This window comes from Pollicipes pollicipes, unplaced genomic scaffold (assembly GCF_011947565.3).
Source record: "Pollicipes pollicipes isolate AB1234 unplaced genomic scaffold, Ppol_2.1 Scaffold_7261;HRSCAF=8764_pilon_pilon_pilon, whole genome shotgun sequence".
Classification (NCBI taxonomy): domain Eukaryota; kingdom Metazoa; phylum Arthropoda; class Thecostraca; order Pollicipedomorpha; family Pollicipedidae; genus Pollicipes; species Pollicipes pollicipes.
In genome coordinates, this window is record NW_023597054.1 from 38,604,685 (window position 1) to 38,625,022 (window position 20,338).

General features: G+C 51.8%; 1 protein-coding gene across 1 annotated transcript in view; it reads left to right on the top strand.

The window, feature by feature from the left end:
• The window catches only part of LOC119111393 (uncharacterized), a 79,701-nt gene extending 63,986 nt beyond the window's left edge, over positions 1-15,715 (top strand). The window contains exon 4 of the mRNA XM_037235206.1: positions 15,542-15,715. Coding sequence (XP_037091101.1) covers positions 15,542-15,715 — 174 coding nt within the window. The remainder of the gene's footprint in view (positions 1-15,541) is intronic.
• Positions 15,716-20,338: the final 4,623 nt, after the last annotated feature.

The following is a 20,338-nucleotide window of genomic DNA, read 5'->3' on the forward strand; positions in this document are numbered from 1 at the left end:
TGGGACATGCCAGCACAACTGTTAACTACGCCTGCTGTGCTTCCCCGCGGTACCCGCGCTTCCTGCCAGGGTGAGAGGCAGGCGACGCCATATAGCCTCAGCAGCTGGGTGCGTCGTGAAGCCCCAATGGCACACACACACACACATACGCCTGTTGTGCCATCAACACGTATTTTGCACTTGACAAGACAGGGCTGGAAGGGAACATCCGGTTTTTGGAAGATAGTCATTATTTCCCACAGGTGGCCAACACTGGACGACCGGATGGTCGCGCCTCTCGCTGTGGGATCATCGGCTGGCCCCGGTCCATGAAGTCGACAGGACCGGGGACTGCTGTCGACTACTAATGACCGAAACACGGCGGTGCACGGACCTTGGGACTTGCGAGCCACTTCCGGTCACGGTATAGATATGTGACTCGCCGCGTGCCCAGCAAAGGCAGGGCCGAAGCTGGGTATGGACAATAGCCACACTGGAACCTTGTTTTGTACGTGTAACATCCGTAAAAGAAAAACTTGTTCTTGGAGCTGCGCATGACCACGGCTTGTCAGATCCCAGACCCATGTCAAAAGCTGCACAGCACTGTGCCGGCCGTCACTAAGAGTACAGCGTTATTGTTGGTGAGACTTGTCCAGGTTTACAAACGAAGACAGGTTGTCATGACTTACCAAAGCTTTTGTTTGGATTCCTTATTTCCATCGTCGAGCGGTCAGTGCTACCTGTCATCGGCCCACCCCGCCCTAGCTTTTTCAGATTGAACGTGTGACGTGATGATGCCTCTGATTTTGATAATTAATTGGCAGACACATCAATATTTAGGTGGGAATGAAGAACAAAAAGGGATGGAGAGGCAAAAACCAGCGCGTGTGGTCAGTGAAAATAAATGGATCGCTGGCAAGGTACGGATGGCATAGCAGGTAGTACTGACTGTATCATACAATACTGAAAGTTGATCTGGCACGTAGTTTTAGTTGTGAGATACGACATGATTACCGATAAGAAGACGGGATGTCAACATCACATATGGACCCTAAAAATATTTTAGTGAAATTAAAAGTAAACTCCTATATCCCCCAGATTTTTTTAAAGGCTAGATCCATTGATCCTACAGACGATTGTGCAAACAAATAAATATATCCGGAACCTCAGAAATTCCTCGGGCAACATTTAAAAGATGATCCTTGACACTAAAGGATCCTTCGAAAATAAAAATAAAAAATATCCAGGATCCCAGAGAACCCTTCGACAAAATGTCAAAAGTGATCTAAGATTTCAAACAATCCTTCGACAATTTTTTGTGAAAAATACATGATCGCGCAAGATCTCGGAACCTTGATCTTAGGGATCCGGTTCCAGGATTTTTTTAGGGATTTTAACGCACCGCTGGTATCAGTAGTAAGTAACAGACGAGGTGTAACTTGTGAAAGGTTAAAAGATGACTGGCGACAGGCGAGGTTGGACTGTGACAGGTGGGGTAGGGCCGGTGACAGGTGAGGCGTGGTCGGCGACAGCCGAGGTGTTGTTGTGACAGACGGGGTGTGACACATGGAGTGTGACAGATGGGTGGGGTCGGTGACAGGTGAAGTGTGACCGGCATCGGGAGGTACGGCTGTGACATATGGGGGTGGGACCGGTGACGTCTGAGGCCGATGACAGGTGAGGCGTGGCTGACGACAAGCGAGGTGTGACTGTGACAGAAGGGGTGAGCCCGGTGACGTCTGAGGCCGGTGACAGGCGAGGCGTGACTGACGACAGGCGAGGTGTGGCTGTGACAGAAGAGGTGAGCCTGGTGACGTCTGAGGCCGGTGACAGGCGAGGCGTGACCGGCACCAGGCGAGGTACGGCTGCGACAGATGGGGGTGGGACCGGTGACGTCTGAGGCCGGTGACAGGTGAGGCATGACCGGCACCATGCGAGATATGGCTACGACAGATGGGGGTGGGACTGGTGACGTCTGAGGCCGGTGACAGGCGAGGCGTGACTGGCGACAGGCGAGGTGTGGCTGTGACAGATGGGGTGTGGCCGGTGACAGGTGGTCTCCTGGGACCGCTGTGGCACGCCACGGGCCGCCCGGCCGTCATCCGGCGGACAGGGCAGCTCCGGCCCGCACGCCACCGGCACCCGATCCGATCTGGCCTCTAATCACGCCAGCCGCTCGTTTGGCCGGATGGGCCGGCTCCCGGAACGCTCGGCCAACTGCAGGCGGCCGGGGGGGGGGGGGGGGGGAGGGGCAGGTGCCAACCGCCGAGGGGTGGCGTCCCACTACCACCGACTGCGCTCCGGTTAAGCACCACCGTATGCCAGCCGACCGGACACCAGGATATGCTCATAAAGGCACTGAGACTTATAACCTAGGGTGCCGCTTCCGATGCTGACCCAACTCAAGCCGGCGTTTTCGGGGCGAGCCATGGAGCGCGATTGTATGCTGCGACTGATCGATCCCGACAACCCCAGGCGCTGGCCTGCGGTAGTGCGCCAGTGAGCCCTGAACACGAACGTGGCACGGAAGCCGTGGCCGCCGGTCAGGCGCCGCCGCGTTTCGAACCGCTCGTCCGCAGCAGCGCGACCGCCCGGCCTGGCAACAAGCTTCACGCGGGCAAGCTGTGTATCCTGGCCGTGGGCCCGGGTCTGGTTTGAGTGTGCTGTGCCGTGCCGCCGCTGTCCAACGTATTGCAGAGCCGGCGGTATGAGGCAACGAGTCGCTAGCGCGGTCTCAACGGACGCGTGCGGTCGACCGCTGGGTAGGCCGGGGCCCGGAAACGCCCTCCGCCTCCGTCGCCTGTGGCAGGGACCCGGAGGCGGTCGACCCAGCCCCTACCCAGCAGCAGCGCACCGCAGAATCTGAGGGAGGGCACTGTCGCGACAACACCGCGAAGTATCGTGCAGCTGCAGAAGAAGAAACTGAGCGGAGCGGATGTCCCCACGCGTCCGAATCGCTCGACTTACGACGTCGCGCGCTGAGGAATGATGGGTTGTATCAGGACGGAGCGATTTGCGTCGCCACAAATGGTCATCCGAGATTTACGATGGCATCTGTTGTCCAATATATAGGGTGCGACTCAGTTGCCGCTGCCGAGCTGAACACGGCTCCGTTGGACGCCGCCGATTTCATCTTACGAGGTCGACAGGGAGGGGTCGTTCGATTCAGCGGGCCACACGCGGTGGGAGGGGACGGGGGGGGGGGGGGGGTACGCTGGAACTCCGACCAACTGACGGGGGCGCGCGGAGCAGGTCCAGTTTCGTATGCTAGTCGTAAAGGACGTGAGCGTATCAAAGTTATGCAAATCGAGCCCCGTATTCATGGAATGTGTGCTGCTGCGAGGATACCAGAAACTGGGGAAAACGGTTAGGAAATTTAAAAGCTGATAGTGGCATAGCGACATGCAATTGCTATTGGAGGTTTGCTTTGAACAAGTTTCCTGTTGAAGATCTCCTGACATATGCACTCTGTCGTCCAATGTGCTATGCTTGACTTTCAGCCGAACATGGGGCGTTTTGAACTAGTTATGCAGTAGCGCTGCCACTTTTGAGCCCGCAGGGCTTCTAGCAGGCATTGCTGGATACATTGCGGGCATTGCCTAGTATTTTACATCTAACTCTCGCATTCGTTTTTCTTAACCACAAATGTATAACTTTATTTCTTATTAACGAGCAATTGCTTGTTCTTTATTTGCACCATCATGATTAATTAGAACAGAAATTAATTTCAGCAAAAGTTTCTACTCGTGCAATGCGTATCATTTCATCAATAGATAGCTCATGGCATGTCGTATTTTCAAGAGCATACTACCACAACTTATCAACTGTGCAGCCTACAGTTGGGTACAATTGCTTCAAAGGAGCATCCAACCTTCTTTGTACTTTTCACTTACTGTTTCGCCAGACACATGCGATTTGATCAGTTCTGCCAGTTTTTCCAAGTCCTTCTAAATAGCTCAGAATATTGATTTGAAGTAGCCGACCCAGCGGGAGAAATCTTATTCGACTCACTGCTTACCACTATGAAAGTAATACAATTTACTCGCCCCGCTGTTATCAGCAAATTTAAAAATTATGCAGTGCTTGCAACACATGTTTCAAAAGGTTTGTGTAGTAAATGCTACGAAAGCTTGAAGCATTCTGTTAGGACAAAAATATTTGTGAACATGAAGATATTATCACGCGAATTCAACGAAACGTTATACCAGGGCTTTTGTTTCTCCCCTATGGCGTTTACCACAGCGGCTTTTTTCGAGGCGCGCTTTGGCTTGGGGAACAAGAGCGTTACATGATCCAGGTGACGCACTGGTTCAAAACCCAACCAAAACACATCTCGATAGCAGGCCCTTACCCGCTGGGCAATTACAAGCGTTGTTTATTCGCACCAGAGCGTGTGCGCATGGCAGTTGTCATGACGATGGTGGTCGCGACTGCAGGATAAAAGCGTAGTATCGTTACCACGCGTTGGCAGCGTAATTTGGACTAAAAAACAATCAAAATTGATAACTTTATGATGTCTTGACGGTGCGACAGGGGCATTATCCAGCGCTATTGGTAGACGCAACGATTCCTGAGGTCCCGTTAGAGTCTGCTTTGAAATATGCTCTTAACGTAGGACACTCCCTTTAACTATGCATTCTGAGGCGATGAAATCTCAACACAAGAACAAGAACCATTCTGAAGTTATCTCACATTAGAGGTAGAATCTGTCATGGGTAGTAGAGGTAGAATCTGTCTCCTTTCCAATTAATGGATTCCAGTTCTAGCCCCAACAGCAAAACCAGTTAGGTCATTTCTCCCTGCCCAGCTTACCCCAAGCATATTTTTAACGAAATTATGCTCTTGGATTTTCCATACCATTTTCCCAAAAATCACAGTTGACACAGAACACAGGTCACATGCAAATACACAATGGTTTGCAGGCACATCTGATGAATGCAACTGTACAAAACATGCCCGAACAGCAAATATAGCCCGGCGTCTAGATTCAGTTCAAAGCATGGCATGCGTTACAATTTGTGAAATCCATAGCAGCGTACCGAAAGCCTTCTACAGTTCAGACCTCATCTGCAATTCATGTAGCTTTACATCGGACTACCCTCTGCTGTATGCATACCTTGATTTGGTATTACACCAGGCGGAAAATCACTGGAAAATTCCTGATGCCAAACTATTCCAGTGACCCCAAATTTCAAAAATAAATTATCGACGAACGAAATCGGCGCACGGAGGTCGACGAAGTTTGATCTATGGCGTCAGCTGTTCAAGGAACTCCGACGAATAGTTTGGGGTGACCTTTACGTGGCGAGCTCATATTTGCTAGTCATGTTTCAATGGATAATCAGCTATGCGCGAGCAAGGCATGAGATTATGTATAGCGCACTCGTCCTCCACCAAATTCGATGCGTACAGGCTGCGCCGCTCACTCACTCGTCATGTGTCATGGAGGTGCCAAGGCTGGTCGGCATTTTACGCACGACCGTACTGGTCATTATTTGGCATATATTGGCATATAAATCTAGCATGAATATTACAATTTTGCTTTTAAACTCGACACCTTGTTACTGGACGCAGGCAAGCATAATCCGCGATCGTTCAGGTACCTACTGCTGTTTATGCAGTTGGAGAGTTCGTTTTTGTGGGGCCTGTTGGCCATGGACATTGTTGTTCTCGATATTCTTTCCAAAACATGCATTGATGTGTAAGGCTTACTTTTTTCGGTGACTTTGCCAATTTACCCTTGTGAAATTCATAAGTCGGCGGGTTTAAAGCACCTATAACCTTTGAAGCTTAGGATGACCAATAGTTGCTAAAAAAGGTATGCCTACTTATGTTTACTGACTGAAGTCATCAATGGTATTTCAAGATGAGGATGGTTGGCTGCTTTTGAAGAGCCGTCAAAGGGCCAGGAGGATTTTGTCCAGGAGAACACCGATCTTATGCCCGGGACCAAGGGGACTGAATGGGTCGGTTCTTCAGCAGTCTCTTAAAAATGAGCTGTGCTTCCCGATCTTGGACTTAAAAAATGCAACGATTTAACTCAGTGTAAGTGTACTGGACAGGTGAAGGAATAGATGTTTATGACTTTGCAGATTCTTCTGATGATCCTTATACTGTGATAAGGTTAAGTCTGTGTACCGGGATTGAAAAATAGTCATGATGATGATGAAAGCCCTTGATGTAAGCCATGACAAGAGCAAAACTCAACGTATCAGTAGGTTGCAAGGTTTTTGCAGCTTTTTCTTTTGACGCTTACAGTATTCGAACGGTGAGTATGTGTGCTTGGAATGAAAAAAATATATTGAACGGCCCTGCAAATCCTTTGGGGGAAATGTTTTGCAAATCTTGAAGCAAATCTTTTGCTTCAAGGCAAGTACAAATTTGGTTTAATTTGGTACTTGTTTGGGTCATAAAAGTAACACTGTATTACGCAGTTGGACTCGATTTCAGGAGTGTCGTTATTTGTTAATCTTTTCCACGGACCTCCATCTGAAGGTGTGTCGTTCTTCAGCCGGTTTCGGGAGGATTATGTGACCACACTGGCCCGGATACCATGCAGCACGGCGCAGAGCCATGCAGTATATATTTGTATTGTGCGGAGTTCAGATCCTTTGGGGCTGACTATCGCACTCACCAGTGAACGTTCGGGGAGGCAGCCTGTTGGTTCGTTCGAAGCAAACTGCTTGCACGATTTGGCAAACATCGGCGGGTGTTCTGTCAACGCTTCTGATGATTTCATTCTGTGGCGCGTGACGCGGACTGTCCGTTTACGCTCGCCGTTATATACAGCAGCCCAGGTCACATTCCGCCAGCGCGGTGCTGTTCGCCTCGGCACTGCCGTGTGGTGTAACGTCACGCTGGGGTCTGCTCGCCTCGACACTGCCGTGTGGTGTAACGTCACGCTGGGGTCTGCTCGCCTCGACACTGCCGTGTGGTGTAACGTCACGCTGGGGTCTGCTCGCCTCGACACTGTCGTGTGGTGTAACGTCACGCTGGGGTCTGCTCGCCTCGGCACTGCCGTGTGGTGTAACGTCACGCTGGGGTCTGCTCGCCTCGACACTGTCGTGTGGTGTAACGTCAGGCTGGGGTCTGCTCGCCTCGATACTGCCGTGTGGTGTAACGTCACGCTGGGGTCTGCTCGCCTCGACACTGTCGTGTGGTGTAACGTCACGCTGGGGTCTGCTCGCCTCGATACTGTCGTGTGGTGTAATGTCACGCTGGGGTCTGCTCGCCTCGGCACTGTCGTGTGGTGTAATGTCACGCTGGGGTCTGCTCGCCTCGGCACTGTCGTGTGGTGTAACGTCACGCTCGGGCAATCAGGCGTGTTGTGTATCATACACAAGCACGACACAATCAAGCAAAGGTCGTATTAATATACAAACCGAGCAATGTCCTTAATGGGGTCATGTGGCGCACTGTCGGTTGATCTCGTGCGGGGATCTCATACAAAGAAAAGTGGCAGGATGCGAAAACGGTTCGACAGAGACGAACGGAGAATTATGGGAGCCTACTTGCGGTCATGACCTTTAATCGTGGAGACCCTTTCGCCTCTCGCCAACTGGCATCCACCAGATCAAACAATCCCTAGCTTGGACAACCCAACTCCAGCGGCTTGCCACGTGCTGTAGAATAGAGTCTGAACAAATCGAACACGACTGCGCGAAGCGGTATAATTATGAATATTGTGGTAATATGTGTCCTGTGATCGTCCATCCAGTCGCAGGTTTGCAACGACTGAGAACCGTGTCGTCCTCCACGCTTGGGGAGTTAGAGCAATTAGTTCTGTCCTATAGGGCAAAGTATCACTGAAGTATTGCTCATTTAACTGAACGTCAGACAGGGGATGACAATCCGAAGCAAATGAAATGCTTAAAGTTTTATCTACACGTATGTATATATGCATATTATATGCATAAATATGTATGACGAATTTATACCATATATGTGAAACTCATCAGGCGAATGAAATAATTGTGGCACAGAAGGCACCTGAACGCGGTAGGCATTTCAAATGACCATAAACATCTCAGCCATATAGAGTAATAATGATAATTTTGCGAAAATTGCATGCAAAACTGGTAGTCTAGGAAAAGCCAATTTGTTTCCTGAAATACCGGGTTACGTAAACAACTGCGGCAGATGCGGGTGTACAGCTTTTTCAGAAAAGTGTCTACCTTCGTCCTACATACAAAAGTAGATCAGGCCGGCTATATTGAAGGAGGGGCAAGTGAATGCCTGGTGACCAATTCATGCCTAAGGCAGGCAGTTCCCCGAAAGCTGGTTATTTTCTGCTGTGGTGAAGTGTTAGGGAAGATCATTCAGAAATAAGCACTAAACCAGGTGTCCCATATGCTCCACACACCAATAAGTAATGATACTGATCCATAAGCGTGCAGCAAAGCAGCCGCACGGTCAGTTCGCAGTCAGACATGCGCGGGACGTCCAGTCCAGGACAGTGACCGCCAACGGGAGACGGGAGTAGGGCTCACACAAGAGAAAGATACGAAAAAGGCCCGTCGTTTCTTTCGTTTTTTTTGCAGGAGGGATCATATTAATATGACTTGTTATATTACTTGGCAGGCAGTATTTGAAGCTTCCTCATTTGTTCCTGCTGAAGTGCTGCAACAAAAAGCTTGTCTTGAAAAGTAGGCGAAATTCAGACGCATGAATGCTGGTGCACTATGAGCCATTGCTTCTAATGATGAAATTCTGACGAGCTTGTGCCCAGGCCGCATTTAGACATTTCAGCTGTGGAGGCAGATGCCAGGCAGATCCCAATTATTTGGAATGCCTACCTCCTCGTGGAATTTCGCCTCCTCAGGGTAAACATTGCTAAAATGAACGAATCCTTTTACAGAGCTGGGTTATCGTATTGGACGAGTGGCATAGATTAGTCGAAAAGTGAGACTTTGGACCAGTAGGAAATAGGTGTAGGTGTATATCTAGCATAGCAACCATGTCATCCACTTGTTTACAAAGTGTGTCATGAAATACGAGTGGACAAGGTCCTAGATGTCTCTCCCCAGTCGCCAGACTTACTTCCCAGAAAGTTTTTTAAGTGTGCCCTGGTACTGGCCCCCAATTTCTAAAACGGTCCAATGCTAATGCCAGTCGTCGCTACCTTTTGGAGGTGGCAAACTTTTTGCTCATTTTGAGCCACTTTGTATTATATCTTAGATTGTATACATCTGCTGCTTAACCGACAGCTGGAGAACTGACTGGAAAACTGACTCGCTATATTGCTTTGGTAGGCAGTATTTGAAGCTTCCTAATTTGTTCCTCCTTAAGTGTTGCAACAAAAAGTTTGTCTTGAAAAGTAGTCGGCGAAAGTCAGGCGCATGAATACTGGCGCACTATGAGCCATTGCTTCTAATGTTGAAATTCTGACGAGCGTGTGCCCAGGCCGGAAAACTCTTCTGGTGGACCCAGACGCTTTAAAGAGCAATGTGTCGTGTTCGGCGTTCGGGCCGTCGACAGTGCGCCTCGGCGAGCGCTCGTGGGCCACTGGACGCTCCCAGTGACCCAGCCCGGCCGGCGCCGAGGGGGGAGGGGGTTGGGGGGGGGGGGGGGGGTACTCGGTGCGCCGGTCGCCGACAGTACGCCTCGGCGAGCGCTCGTGGGCCACTGGACGCTGCCAGTGACCCAGCCCGGCCGGCGCCGAGTGGGGGGGGGGGGGGGGGCTGTCCTGCCCACGCCCCAGTCTCGAATGGCCAGACGGAACGCAGCAGCGAGTGGTTTTACGATGACCACTTTTAGCATGACTTGTCACTAAAGGGACCTAAGTGACGAACCTTTCAAATTGGTATGAAACTGGAGCACAGGTCAGGAGGGCGTATACATGTGGTTGTTGCGATAATACTGAAGGTACCTGACCATTTCAACTCGAAGAGCAATACCAGATTTCCATTTGCTTTCGCATCTTTGCTCGATACTTGGTTCAAGACGCCGGGACAGTTACCGTATATCATAGAGTTGCCTGTCTACCATGTCCGCAAAACACGGCTGTTGTGGCCTAAGCGCGACATGACGTGGAAAAAGATTGCTGCTGTCCATGAAATAGTTAAATCCGCGTCGACACCACGTGATGTTGATCGAATACAATGTGCAACGTACCGTGCTAAAAGTCGAAAGGATAAGCTCGAAGTTTTGAGCTGTATGGGTACTGAACTGCTGAAACGGAAACTGAAAATAGGAAATAGTTGCAGCATGATGTCGAAAATAACCGTTTACCGCTATGCTGGAGGGGCTGATAAAGTAAAGGCATCAAGCAACCATTGTCGTGTGCAGGAAAATTTTCGACGTTTCCAACAGCGCCCATGTTTGTTTTTGGGCTGATTTGGTGTCCCTCACGGAATAGTGAGAGCGGCTCTTGGTAAGCTATCTGTCTAAAGGACGCTCCATGGTATTTTTCCCCTGGCGTCCATTACATCGACAATACAACGCGAGCCGATCAGTCATGCGTTAATGATGGAGGACACGTCACTGCCAGGCCTAAAAGCCTGAGGGGCGGCCATTGTGTGGGAGGCAACAGACACGCGGTCCCACGCGCGGCAGTTGCGCGCCTTCCCGCGGAGTTCGCAACGGGGCGTCCGCTCCTTCCTAAGGCGTCGGAAAAGGGGTCGACCGAGCGCGGCGGCGGCTGGCGTACTCAAGGGCGGGGTCGGCCGAGAGGCGGTGGTTGGCGCTCTCAAAAGCGGCCAGCTCCGGCCGGCCGTTCAGCGACAGCGGCGTCGGCCCTGGGGAGCCGTTCTGACCCGCTGCCCCGGGTCACGAGGCGGGCGCCGACTGCAGCGCCCCCTGCTGAGCGTGATTGGAGTGGCGCTGCGCCGAGAGCGCGTGACGCCCTAGGATTCTAGGAGCTAGAATCCCACCCTTCTAGATTCTAGGAGCTAGAATCCCACCCTTCCAGACGAACACTAAGGGTTCTTATGGAATTATAAAGCCTATTAAAACTAGGATTCTGTCCGGATATGTTTTTTTTGAAACCCTGTTCTGCTGTGATTCATCTGACTTGTATTCCCTTTGAATTGTTTGCTTATTTGCCTTTTTTCATTTTACTGCTATCTTTTGGCTGTTTACCTTTTTTCGTAATTAATTTGTCCTTTGTTCTTTTGAAATTGTTTGATTATTTGAATCTTTGGAGCTTGCTTCATCCTTTTGTCTGCTTGTTCTTTTGACATATCTATTTGACTTTTATCATTTTTTTATTTTTTGTGTTTGACTTTATGCCTGTTCGACCTTTTGCATTTGGCTTTTATCACTTGCATCTAGACCAACGTTTCCTGACTATTTTTCTCCCAAACCCGGGCCTACCAGCCCAGACATCTCCCATAACCCGGCCTGCCAGCTCAGGCGTCTTCATTACCCCTGCCTGCCAGCTCAGGGATCTTTTATACCCCAACCGGCCAGTCTCGGGGTCTCCCATACCTAACCTGCCAGTCCAGGCATCTCCCGTACCTCGGCCTGCCAGTCCAGGCGTCTCCCGTACCTCGGCCTGCCAGTCCAGGCATCTCCCATACCTCGGCCTGCCAGTCCAGGCGTCTCCCATACCTCGGCCTGCCAGTCCAGGCGTCTCCCGTACCTCGGCCTGCCAGTCCAGGCATCTCCCATACCTCGGCCTGCCAGTCCAGGCGTCTCCCATACCTCGGCCTGCCAGTCCAGGCGTCTCCCATACTTCGGCCTGCCAGTCCAGGCGTCTCCCGTACCTCGGCCTGCCAATCCAGGCGTCTCCCATACCTCGGCCTGCCAGTCCAGGCATCTCCCATAGTCGGGCCTGCCAGTCCAGGCATCTCCCATACCTCGGCCTGCCAATCCAGGCGTCTCCCATACCTCGGCCTGCCAGTCCAGGCGTCTCCCATACCTCGGCCTGCCAGTCCAGGCATCTCCCATAGCCGGGCCTGTCGGTCCAGGCATTTCCCGGTGCCGCTGGCTGTGGTGCGGTACCGACGTCCTGTGCATCCAACTGCGGTATTACCCGTGCCAGGATCCGGTTTCTGCAACCATACTAGCGCCAAATTGATACTCATTGGAAACGGTTATTTCGCATGTGTACGCGGTTGTAAAATCATACTGGTAAAGGTAGCTGCGGAAATAAGGTCAACAGCGAGCAGACTCTCGCGGTGTGTGTGTGACCGCGAGTTGTGGATTGTGCAGCATTTTATTGCGTAAAGTATAGTGCCAACGTGAATGTGTTTAGGTACGCACGCACGCGAATCTCAACATCGTTGTTCCGTACGCGAATGTTGGATTACTTTGATCCATTGTTCGGGATTTAAAAAGCTGCGATTCCGATGGAAAAAGCAGTTGAATAATCATAGGAAGTGGATGCTGGGCTAGCATGTATTAACGATACGCAAGTGTGTGGGCGCGTAATGTTTCACACGCGCATTGGGTTCACGTGCGCACTCGGACTGTGAGAAAGCTTAGAAGGCTGCAGGCATAGGTCAGCTCGGGTCACCTGATTGGAGCGAATGGACGCGTGTCGATTTCCAGTTGGCCCTCGATACGTCTGCTACCTTTCAGTTGAGATCATGACAAACGAGCTTCGAACGTAAGCATCGGTCCGCCCTTCCGGGGTATGGCGCCCATACAGGATATTAGGCATGACACCACGCTCGGGTGATCTCCGTGGGTTCAAGACGGCTGTCATGTCCTGAGGTGTGATCACCGCAGTGAAAGCGTGGTAAGACCACCGGCGAGCGGATGAGACTGCGTGTGATCGATGGTTCTGTGTAGACTCTGGCCGACGATGCGTGAGAGGAGCACGAAGCCGTGCTTGAACACCTGCCGCCAGCTCATCACTCGAGAGCAATTCGGTCAGACGGCTTGATTGGCTGATTAGCGCTGCCCTAGGCCGCGTCAATGGCAGGTCAATTTTGCACTCACATCGAAGCGCTCCCCGGCTCAGCTAATGTTATTAGCAGTTTGTTATTAATGCCAAACTGCTATGCAAACTAAATCTAAATGTTTCTTGTGATGCACAGCTGTCGTCCATGATCGGCTGAGCAGGAACGGGTTTCCCTGATCTTCAAGTAATGACCACTGTCTGTCAGCCGTCTGAACTGTAACGATTTGAAGAACAAATGCAGCGCCCTGCCTTCATTGCGTCGTGAGCGGGCCCACCAGTGCAGACGTAATAACCATGAAGGGACGCATGAATTATGACCGATATACTTTGCTTGAAGCCTTAGCACTATACCTGTGGTAGTACAGAAATGAAACTTCATTTCAAACCGTTGGTTTCTCTACATTTCGAGGTGCTCCTGTACTCTGATTGTGGTCGGCTTGCGTTTTTGGAACAAGCGGCAGACTAATGTTGGCTGTTAAGAATAAAAGCCTGCAGTGATGTAAAACAAACACAACTATGGGATCATCGGCAAGTGTGCCGTGGTGCCTTGCGCCTCTCTCACCGTACCGCTTCTATGATGTTGCACCTCCTTCAGCGTACTGCTGTATCGGTGTACTGCGATGTGTTGTCCCCGTGATCTCCGTCTCCGCGATGTGTTGTCTCCGTCTTAGCAATCGCTAAGTTGATCTCAAAAGTACTGATAGCTTGCGACATTGATGGATGAAAGTCGAGCCGCGGGCGCGCTGGGGTGCAGGTTACCCCTTTAGCTGATGTGCCCTTAAACCCAATTACAGCTGGTCGAGCTTCCAACGAACACTCCAACCTGCCATCACATGATGGAATGTGTTGCAGCCTGTCTGGCCGGTATGTGGCGGCCACCTGACGTCCCATGTCGCCCGCCTATGCGCGCTTGTGGTCTCCGGGTGACTGACATGACGCTGGGCGGGCTGTGCGAGGTCATGGTCTCCATGAAGCGTTCTGGGGCCTGTGGACCTGATGGTATTTGTATCCGTATCCTGCTCCTCTGTTTTGACGCCGTCGCCCCTATCCTTCTCCAGTACACTGGAAACTCTCAAATCCGTATATCCGACGTCAAGCGTGACCTTCCTTCTTTCTTCATCTAACGCATGAAGCCACCCTGCCCTCTCTAGTACCACGGTTTCATGCCCACGATCTCAAGTTCAACGCATCCGAAAGCGAACTCCTCCATGGCACCAGACAAAAACTCCGCGAACCTTTCCCTGTCAGTGCACGGGTCGGTGGGAGACCGTGCGAGAGAGCCAGACCGGGGGAAAACTAGAAAAAAAACTAGAAAAAACTAGACCTTGCTGTTTGACCGCCACCTGAGCGGGGTCGCATGCGTCGGTGATGCATTCAAAAAGTGCATCGGCGTTCTGATTGGTTTCCGCCACCTGAGATATTTGACCCCCCGGTGAGTGCTACTGACCAGCATGCAGGGTCCCGCGTCATTTCGCGCGTGCGATACTTCATTTCAGTTGATGGTCAGAGGTCAGCTGTTCATGACATCAGGCCACTGAAAGTGATTCACTTTGTTACCAGAGTAGCTGCCGGCAGCCAAAAGTATGACCACGTGCTTCACAAGCAGGATGACATGGAACTTGCCACGCCTCGCCAAATGTGCGACGCTGCGCATCTGGCCTATGAACTGTTATTGCCAATGAACATTTGGCTTATGAACGGCTATCGCTAGCGAACATTTGGCGAATGAACTGCTATCTCTCCGTACAAAGCCGGTGGGCGAGGTGGACGTACAGATATTGCCTGTTTATTTCAAACATACGCCGACTCGCGGACCCGCGGCTGTTCCACCCGCATAGATCAAAATCTGCGCTCCTCGGCGGAGCGCACGACAGGACAGCGGTCCTTCGCATACCGAGCGGCCGGGCCCGACAAGTCTGAGGCGCAGTGTTAAAACATTCTGTGTGCAGTAGGTTTGCCTGATGATGTTGATGTGTTTGTTATGTTTTTGCCCCTTATCACTTTCCGTTGTTTTTCCTCTCTGTTTTATCTCGCTGACAAATGGCACGTAATAGCCTCGTATTTATTTGGAGTGGCAGCTGATGTTAAATACAAATCGCACGAAATGCCCCAAGTATTTATTTGGAGTGGCAGCTGATGTCGAATACAAATAAAATACAGATATGTGTAAATTAGTCAAGACGTTCGGTCCCCCTCAACTGATCCGTCTCCAGAGTAGAGGAAAGGACCCAAGTGTCATTCGGGTCAATGAGATAGCCGCCGGCTGGCCCAAGCGTGGGGGACCCCTGAGATACACGTTAGGTGCTTCCCGTTCAGAACTACGCGGCCGACCAGGAGAGCCACTCGGCGTTGGGCCGAGGACGTCTGAGGACGGCACTGGGTTGCCACCGGACTGGCTGGCTAGCTGGACTGGCTCGTCCCCAGCCCGCAGTGCCAGCGCTCAGAGCCGCTCTGGCTGTAGACTGCAGACGGTCGAGCGCGACACGGAAGGGATGCGCTGCGCTGCTGCTCAGCGTCGTCATCAGCAGGCAATGGCTCATTAGAACGCGCTGCCGCCAGGCCGGTGTGATGCATCGGTTCTGGCCGGCTCGCCGCCGCTGGCGCCGGTGCCACTGTCGCCGGCCGGTCCGGCGGCCGCTGTCATGGCACGGGCGTGATGTACGGCCAGTCCGCGGCGCCTGATAACTCAGTCTGTCGGGCCTCCACTGCCGACAGATCCTGCTCGTCAACATCACCGCCATCAACGCCTTCACGCTGGTGTACCGGCGGCGCGCGCTGGACTTCGGCGCCGACGACCGCCGCCTGCTGTTGTACGTGTACGGCGTACCCAGCGTACTGGCCTGCTGCCTGGCGGCGGCCGGCCAGCTGGGACCCAGCGGCGCCTTGTGAGTACCACCGCGGCGGACGCTGGCGCCCGCCTCTGCCACTGTCACCTCCCGTTCGTGCCCAGGGACGAGAGAGAGGCGTGGTTTATGCCAGCGAAACAGAGGCGCGGGCCACTGGGAAGCGGACGCGTGGCTCAACATTGTCTGGAGATGGGAGCGGACGCATAACGCCAGGAGAGAGAAGCAACTAAATGCCGCCGGAGTTGAAGGCCTGGTTGAAGGTCACCGAGAAACGCGCGGCTAATTGTTGACAGAGAAGAGACGTGGCTAAATGCCAGCGGGATTGGCGTGGCTAAATGTTGGCATAGGAGCGGTATGATAAAGCCTCACCGGGAGAGAGTTCTGGCTACCTGCCGTCAGGTGAAAGGCACGGGCTATGTTGCCAGAACAGAGGCATGGCCATGGTCGCCAGGAGAGGTGTAGGGCTAAATGCCGCTGGAAGGAACGTGGCGTATGTCAACGGGAAAAGGTGCTACCTGCTATCTGGACAGAATCGCGACTGAACTTCGCCTGGCGAGAGGTGTTGCTTACATTGTCAGGAGACGAGCGTGGCTACATGTAGCCTACACAGAAGCAGGTCGTGTTTAAAGGCGACGGTGTATGTAAGCAGGAGGGATGAGCGGCCGAATGGCGCTGAGAGAGGCGTGGCTGGCGTCGCCGGGTTTAAACTAGGAGAAATGCCGTCTGAGAGGGGTATGTCGCCGAGACCAGGTTGGCTTAATTTTACCACCGGTGAACCGTAACTAAAACTCACTAAGAAAGGTGTAGGAAATGCCTCCAGATGGAAGAGAGGCGTGACATGGTGTTCATGAGACTATAAGAGCTGCGCAGGGATGTCGAGATGAGGGCGCGCTAGATGCACTAGTAGAGCAGTGGAGCCAAACGTCACTCAGGAAGCAGCCGTGCTAAGTGCCGGCGGCAGGATGCACTCTGGTCAGGCCGACTAACTGTATCCACCTTCATCCACTTATCGGACGATCAGCTGAACGGGCCGGGGTGCTGTGTCGGGTTTGCATCCGATGTACCCAGCGCACCACCAAATCACCATGGCTGATGTCCTATGGCTGGCATCTAAATCCACTGGGGATTGCTCTGAGCCTTCATATACGCTCACTAGTTCGTGGTTATTGCATATGTAATTTGCGTGAGTGCCAGCAGCTTCGGGTTGCCGTAGCACACTGTGTACTTATTCACTGATTTCGCAGGATGGCGACATTATCACCTTATAAATTCCGGTCGCCAACTAAGGTATTGACCTAAAACAATGAACCTGTCCGCTCGCTGTTGCATTTGCTTGTACAGAGTGACGCACAACTGCGTCGCATCACACGGATGCTGCGCTGCTTGACCTCTGAGGAAGTGGAGCGAGTGCTGTACTCTGTGACAGCGTTTGCAGCTGAAAGCCATCAGCCCCAGGCAACAGCGCCAGACCAAACCCATTACCGTCGAACGCCGCTTTACTGCGCAATTCACTAACACAGATCGATCGCTGCGCTGGCGACGGTGCTCGCTGGGTGGAAGAAGCAAAAACAGGGAACTTTGCCCGGACCAACCCCCACAGACACAAGACACCGCAGGTACCTTGCTGGACACACGACGCCTTCCGGAGGACTCTCTGATGCGTGTCCGAACATCATCCCATATACCTCCTCACGTGAGGAACCCGGCTCATCCCTGCGTGGTCTGCGTGCCTGCGTGGTGACGCACGGCCGCGGGTCGTGACCCTGCGCCATAGCCGTCCCTGCCCTAAGGTGTTTTCCCATCGCAGGGGTAAGGGTAGTCTCGAGTTCGTAGTATGTGAAAGATCACAGCTCAAAACGTCAACACACTCAATACAACCGAATAATATCGGCCGGAAGAACATCGACATGCAAAATGTCGTCACAAGCACATCGACGGGTAGAATGCGGGTACGTGAACGATGGACAGGCAAAATGTTGACGTGCAAACTATTGGCACCGAAAGCCAATACCTGCCATCTGTGTGGGCGTGGCCATTGATACGCCTGAAGAAAAATTGGTACGGATGCGGTCATTAAAGCACTGGAATATCTGACAACACATCGGTATCTGATGTCTCTCTCAGCAAACTGATCACAGCAAAATGGTAAAGATTAAAAACGCGTATTTGACATACATGTTACGAATTAGGCATGAAGGATGCCCAGGTGGATTCCTGCAACCGTGCAATGCACGGCGCGTCGCATCAAAGTAACGTTATGCCTCTGGCGCGGGCGAAAACGAAACAGTGAACCTAGCAACATCTGACATTCTAGCAGTGGGGTTCGAGATTGCCGCAGCTGCTTCTCGTACGCCTGCGCCACACTTGTGCCGCACTCATTAAGGAGCGGTACGGCGGACTCAGCAATCGGCATGACTGGCGGACCCGGATGGGTTGCAGGGTCTGCTCCATCCAACGTGCGATGACTGTAACGTTAAATTTACGGCAGTGCTGGAGAGGAAAGGTCCAAAATACCATGTAAACCCTAAAGAGCCGATCTCTTCCCCAGCTCGAGTGTTGACGAACAGGATCTATATCATCACACCCACAACCTTTTTTAAGGACGAGAGTATTCTGGCGAGGTGGATTCACCATGTACTGCCAACTTTCCCGTTTACCACTTACGTCCTGACCACACCGCAGCCAAAATAAAATCTGAGACAGGGACTAGTGAAATGAAGAGGACGTTTCGTCCGATAGTTATATGGGTGTCAAAGTGATGTCAGTCGTGGCGTAAAATGTTTGACTATTTTAGGAACGTCACGGAGTGCTCTTTTGATCAATGGGCAGAGGCACCGTGCTACCAGTCTTAGATGGGGGGGGGGACGAGATCAGATACATCTTGTGACGCTTGATTGAAAAATGGATGAGACATGTTGTTGCTTATATATATATATATATATATATATATATATATATATATATGTGTGTGTATATATATATATGTGTATATATATATATCTATCTATCTATCTATCTATCTATCTATCTATATATATATATATATGTATATATATACATTTATGTGTATTTATACTTACAAAATTAATAATGCTGGCATCCGTAAATCAGCATCGCCAAGCAAATGCCCCCTGCGCCTAGCGCTGCACCAACGCGGCAATGCGCCGGACTGAATGTCTTGTCGTAGTTTGGAGCCTCTTGACACGGTGCATGTTACCAGCTGCATCCTCTAACCATGCGATGTAGCAATGGATAAACCATGTGGATGTTCAATGGCAGATCTACATAGGGTACTATTTCACACATTTTTGCTCCCAAACTATGTTATAGCATGGATGTCCGAGCCCCCAAAAAACTCGGCTTGCTCATCGACTTGTATTAATAGAGAGCGCAAATCTGTCCATATACCACAGTGGCGACAAACGTATCCTTGTGACACGCTGGATATAGATCAAAGAGCACAGCCATCTTCCGGGTTGTAGCACCGTCGCTCGCGGTGCGGCCCCAAGCGCAGCCGAACATCATTTGGCGCAATGCCTTATGCTTGCAAAAGCGACTACGGCGCGAGCTGGATGCACTTAATCTAGACGACGGTGATGCACGTGACACACTCCTGCCCCGCTGGTCCTCCGTGTACTCGTTGAACAAATCGAGGTTTTCATCCGCCGTGGCGCGCTGAAACTGCGTTCGGCTGTGGTTGTGTTAGTGGGCGGGGTAATTAGAGGGAAAGTTTGATGATTTCAGGAAAGAGACACACACCCCCACCCCCCCCCCCCCCCCCCCCCCCACCCCCACCCCACACACACCCTGGGCCTGACACCATTGAAAATGGATGCAGCATTGTCGAGGAGGGTGCGACGTCAACACGTGAGCGGCGCTGAAAGCTGTACAATCAGGTCGTTGGCGTTGAGACCTCCAGCTCACGGACAGCCCGTGGGTGGATCAGTGATGCCCGCCTGGGTGTTCTCTCCCAGAAACACGCAAAAAAAACCGTTTAAACCCGCGCAAGAGTTTATCCAGCTGTTGTTCCGTTGTTCTGTGCTGTCCAACACCAATCAAGAGCCAAGCGCGGAACTTTCCTGACCCGCGGAAGAGTCGGCCAAGCTCATTCTTTGTGCGAAGGGATTGTAAACAATCTCTGAGGCATCGCAGCTGCCCCTTCGCTCTAAATCTTGCACAAGGGTGCCGCAATCGACGAAGAAAGCCGATGGTTTACTATGACGTAGGATTACTGGAGCGCCACTAAAAGCTCACGACATGGTCGCCAGATTTCCTCACGCTGCAGACCTGGATTATAAATCCGCTCTCGCTTCTTGGTCTCCGCCGATGAAATGACGTCACGGATGGCTGGTTCCAGATTCGGAGACGCTGTCCTGCGCTTTGCTCCACGAGTCTGGCCTGCCCGTGCATGTGGGAGCGGAATGATATCTTTCCTTTGCTCTCGCCCGGTCACCAAATCTAGCTGATGAGAGCACGAGCTCTCGGTGTCGAAATTGCAGCGGCTGACCCAGCTCGCGAGCCTTTGCACAGTTATTACAGAGAGCGTGGCGTCGGATCGGACATAATATAAGCTGTACACTAGAGCACCTCACATATTACATCATTTCACGGATTGGGGATCTGTCCGCGAGCTGGATTAGACCAGGTCAGAAATTTCTACCAAAGC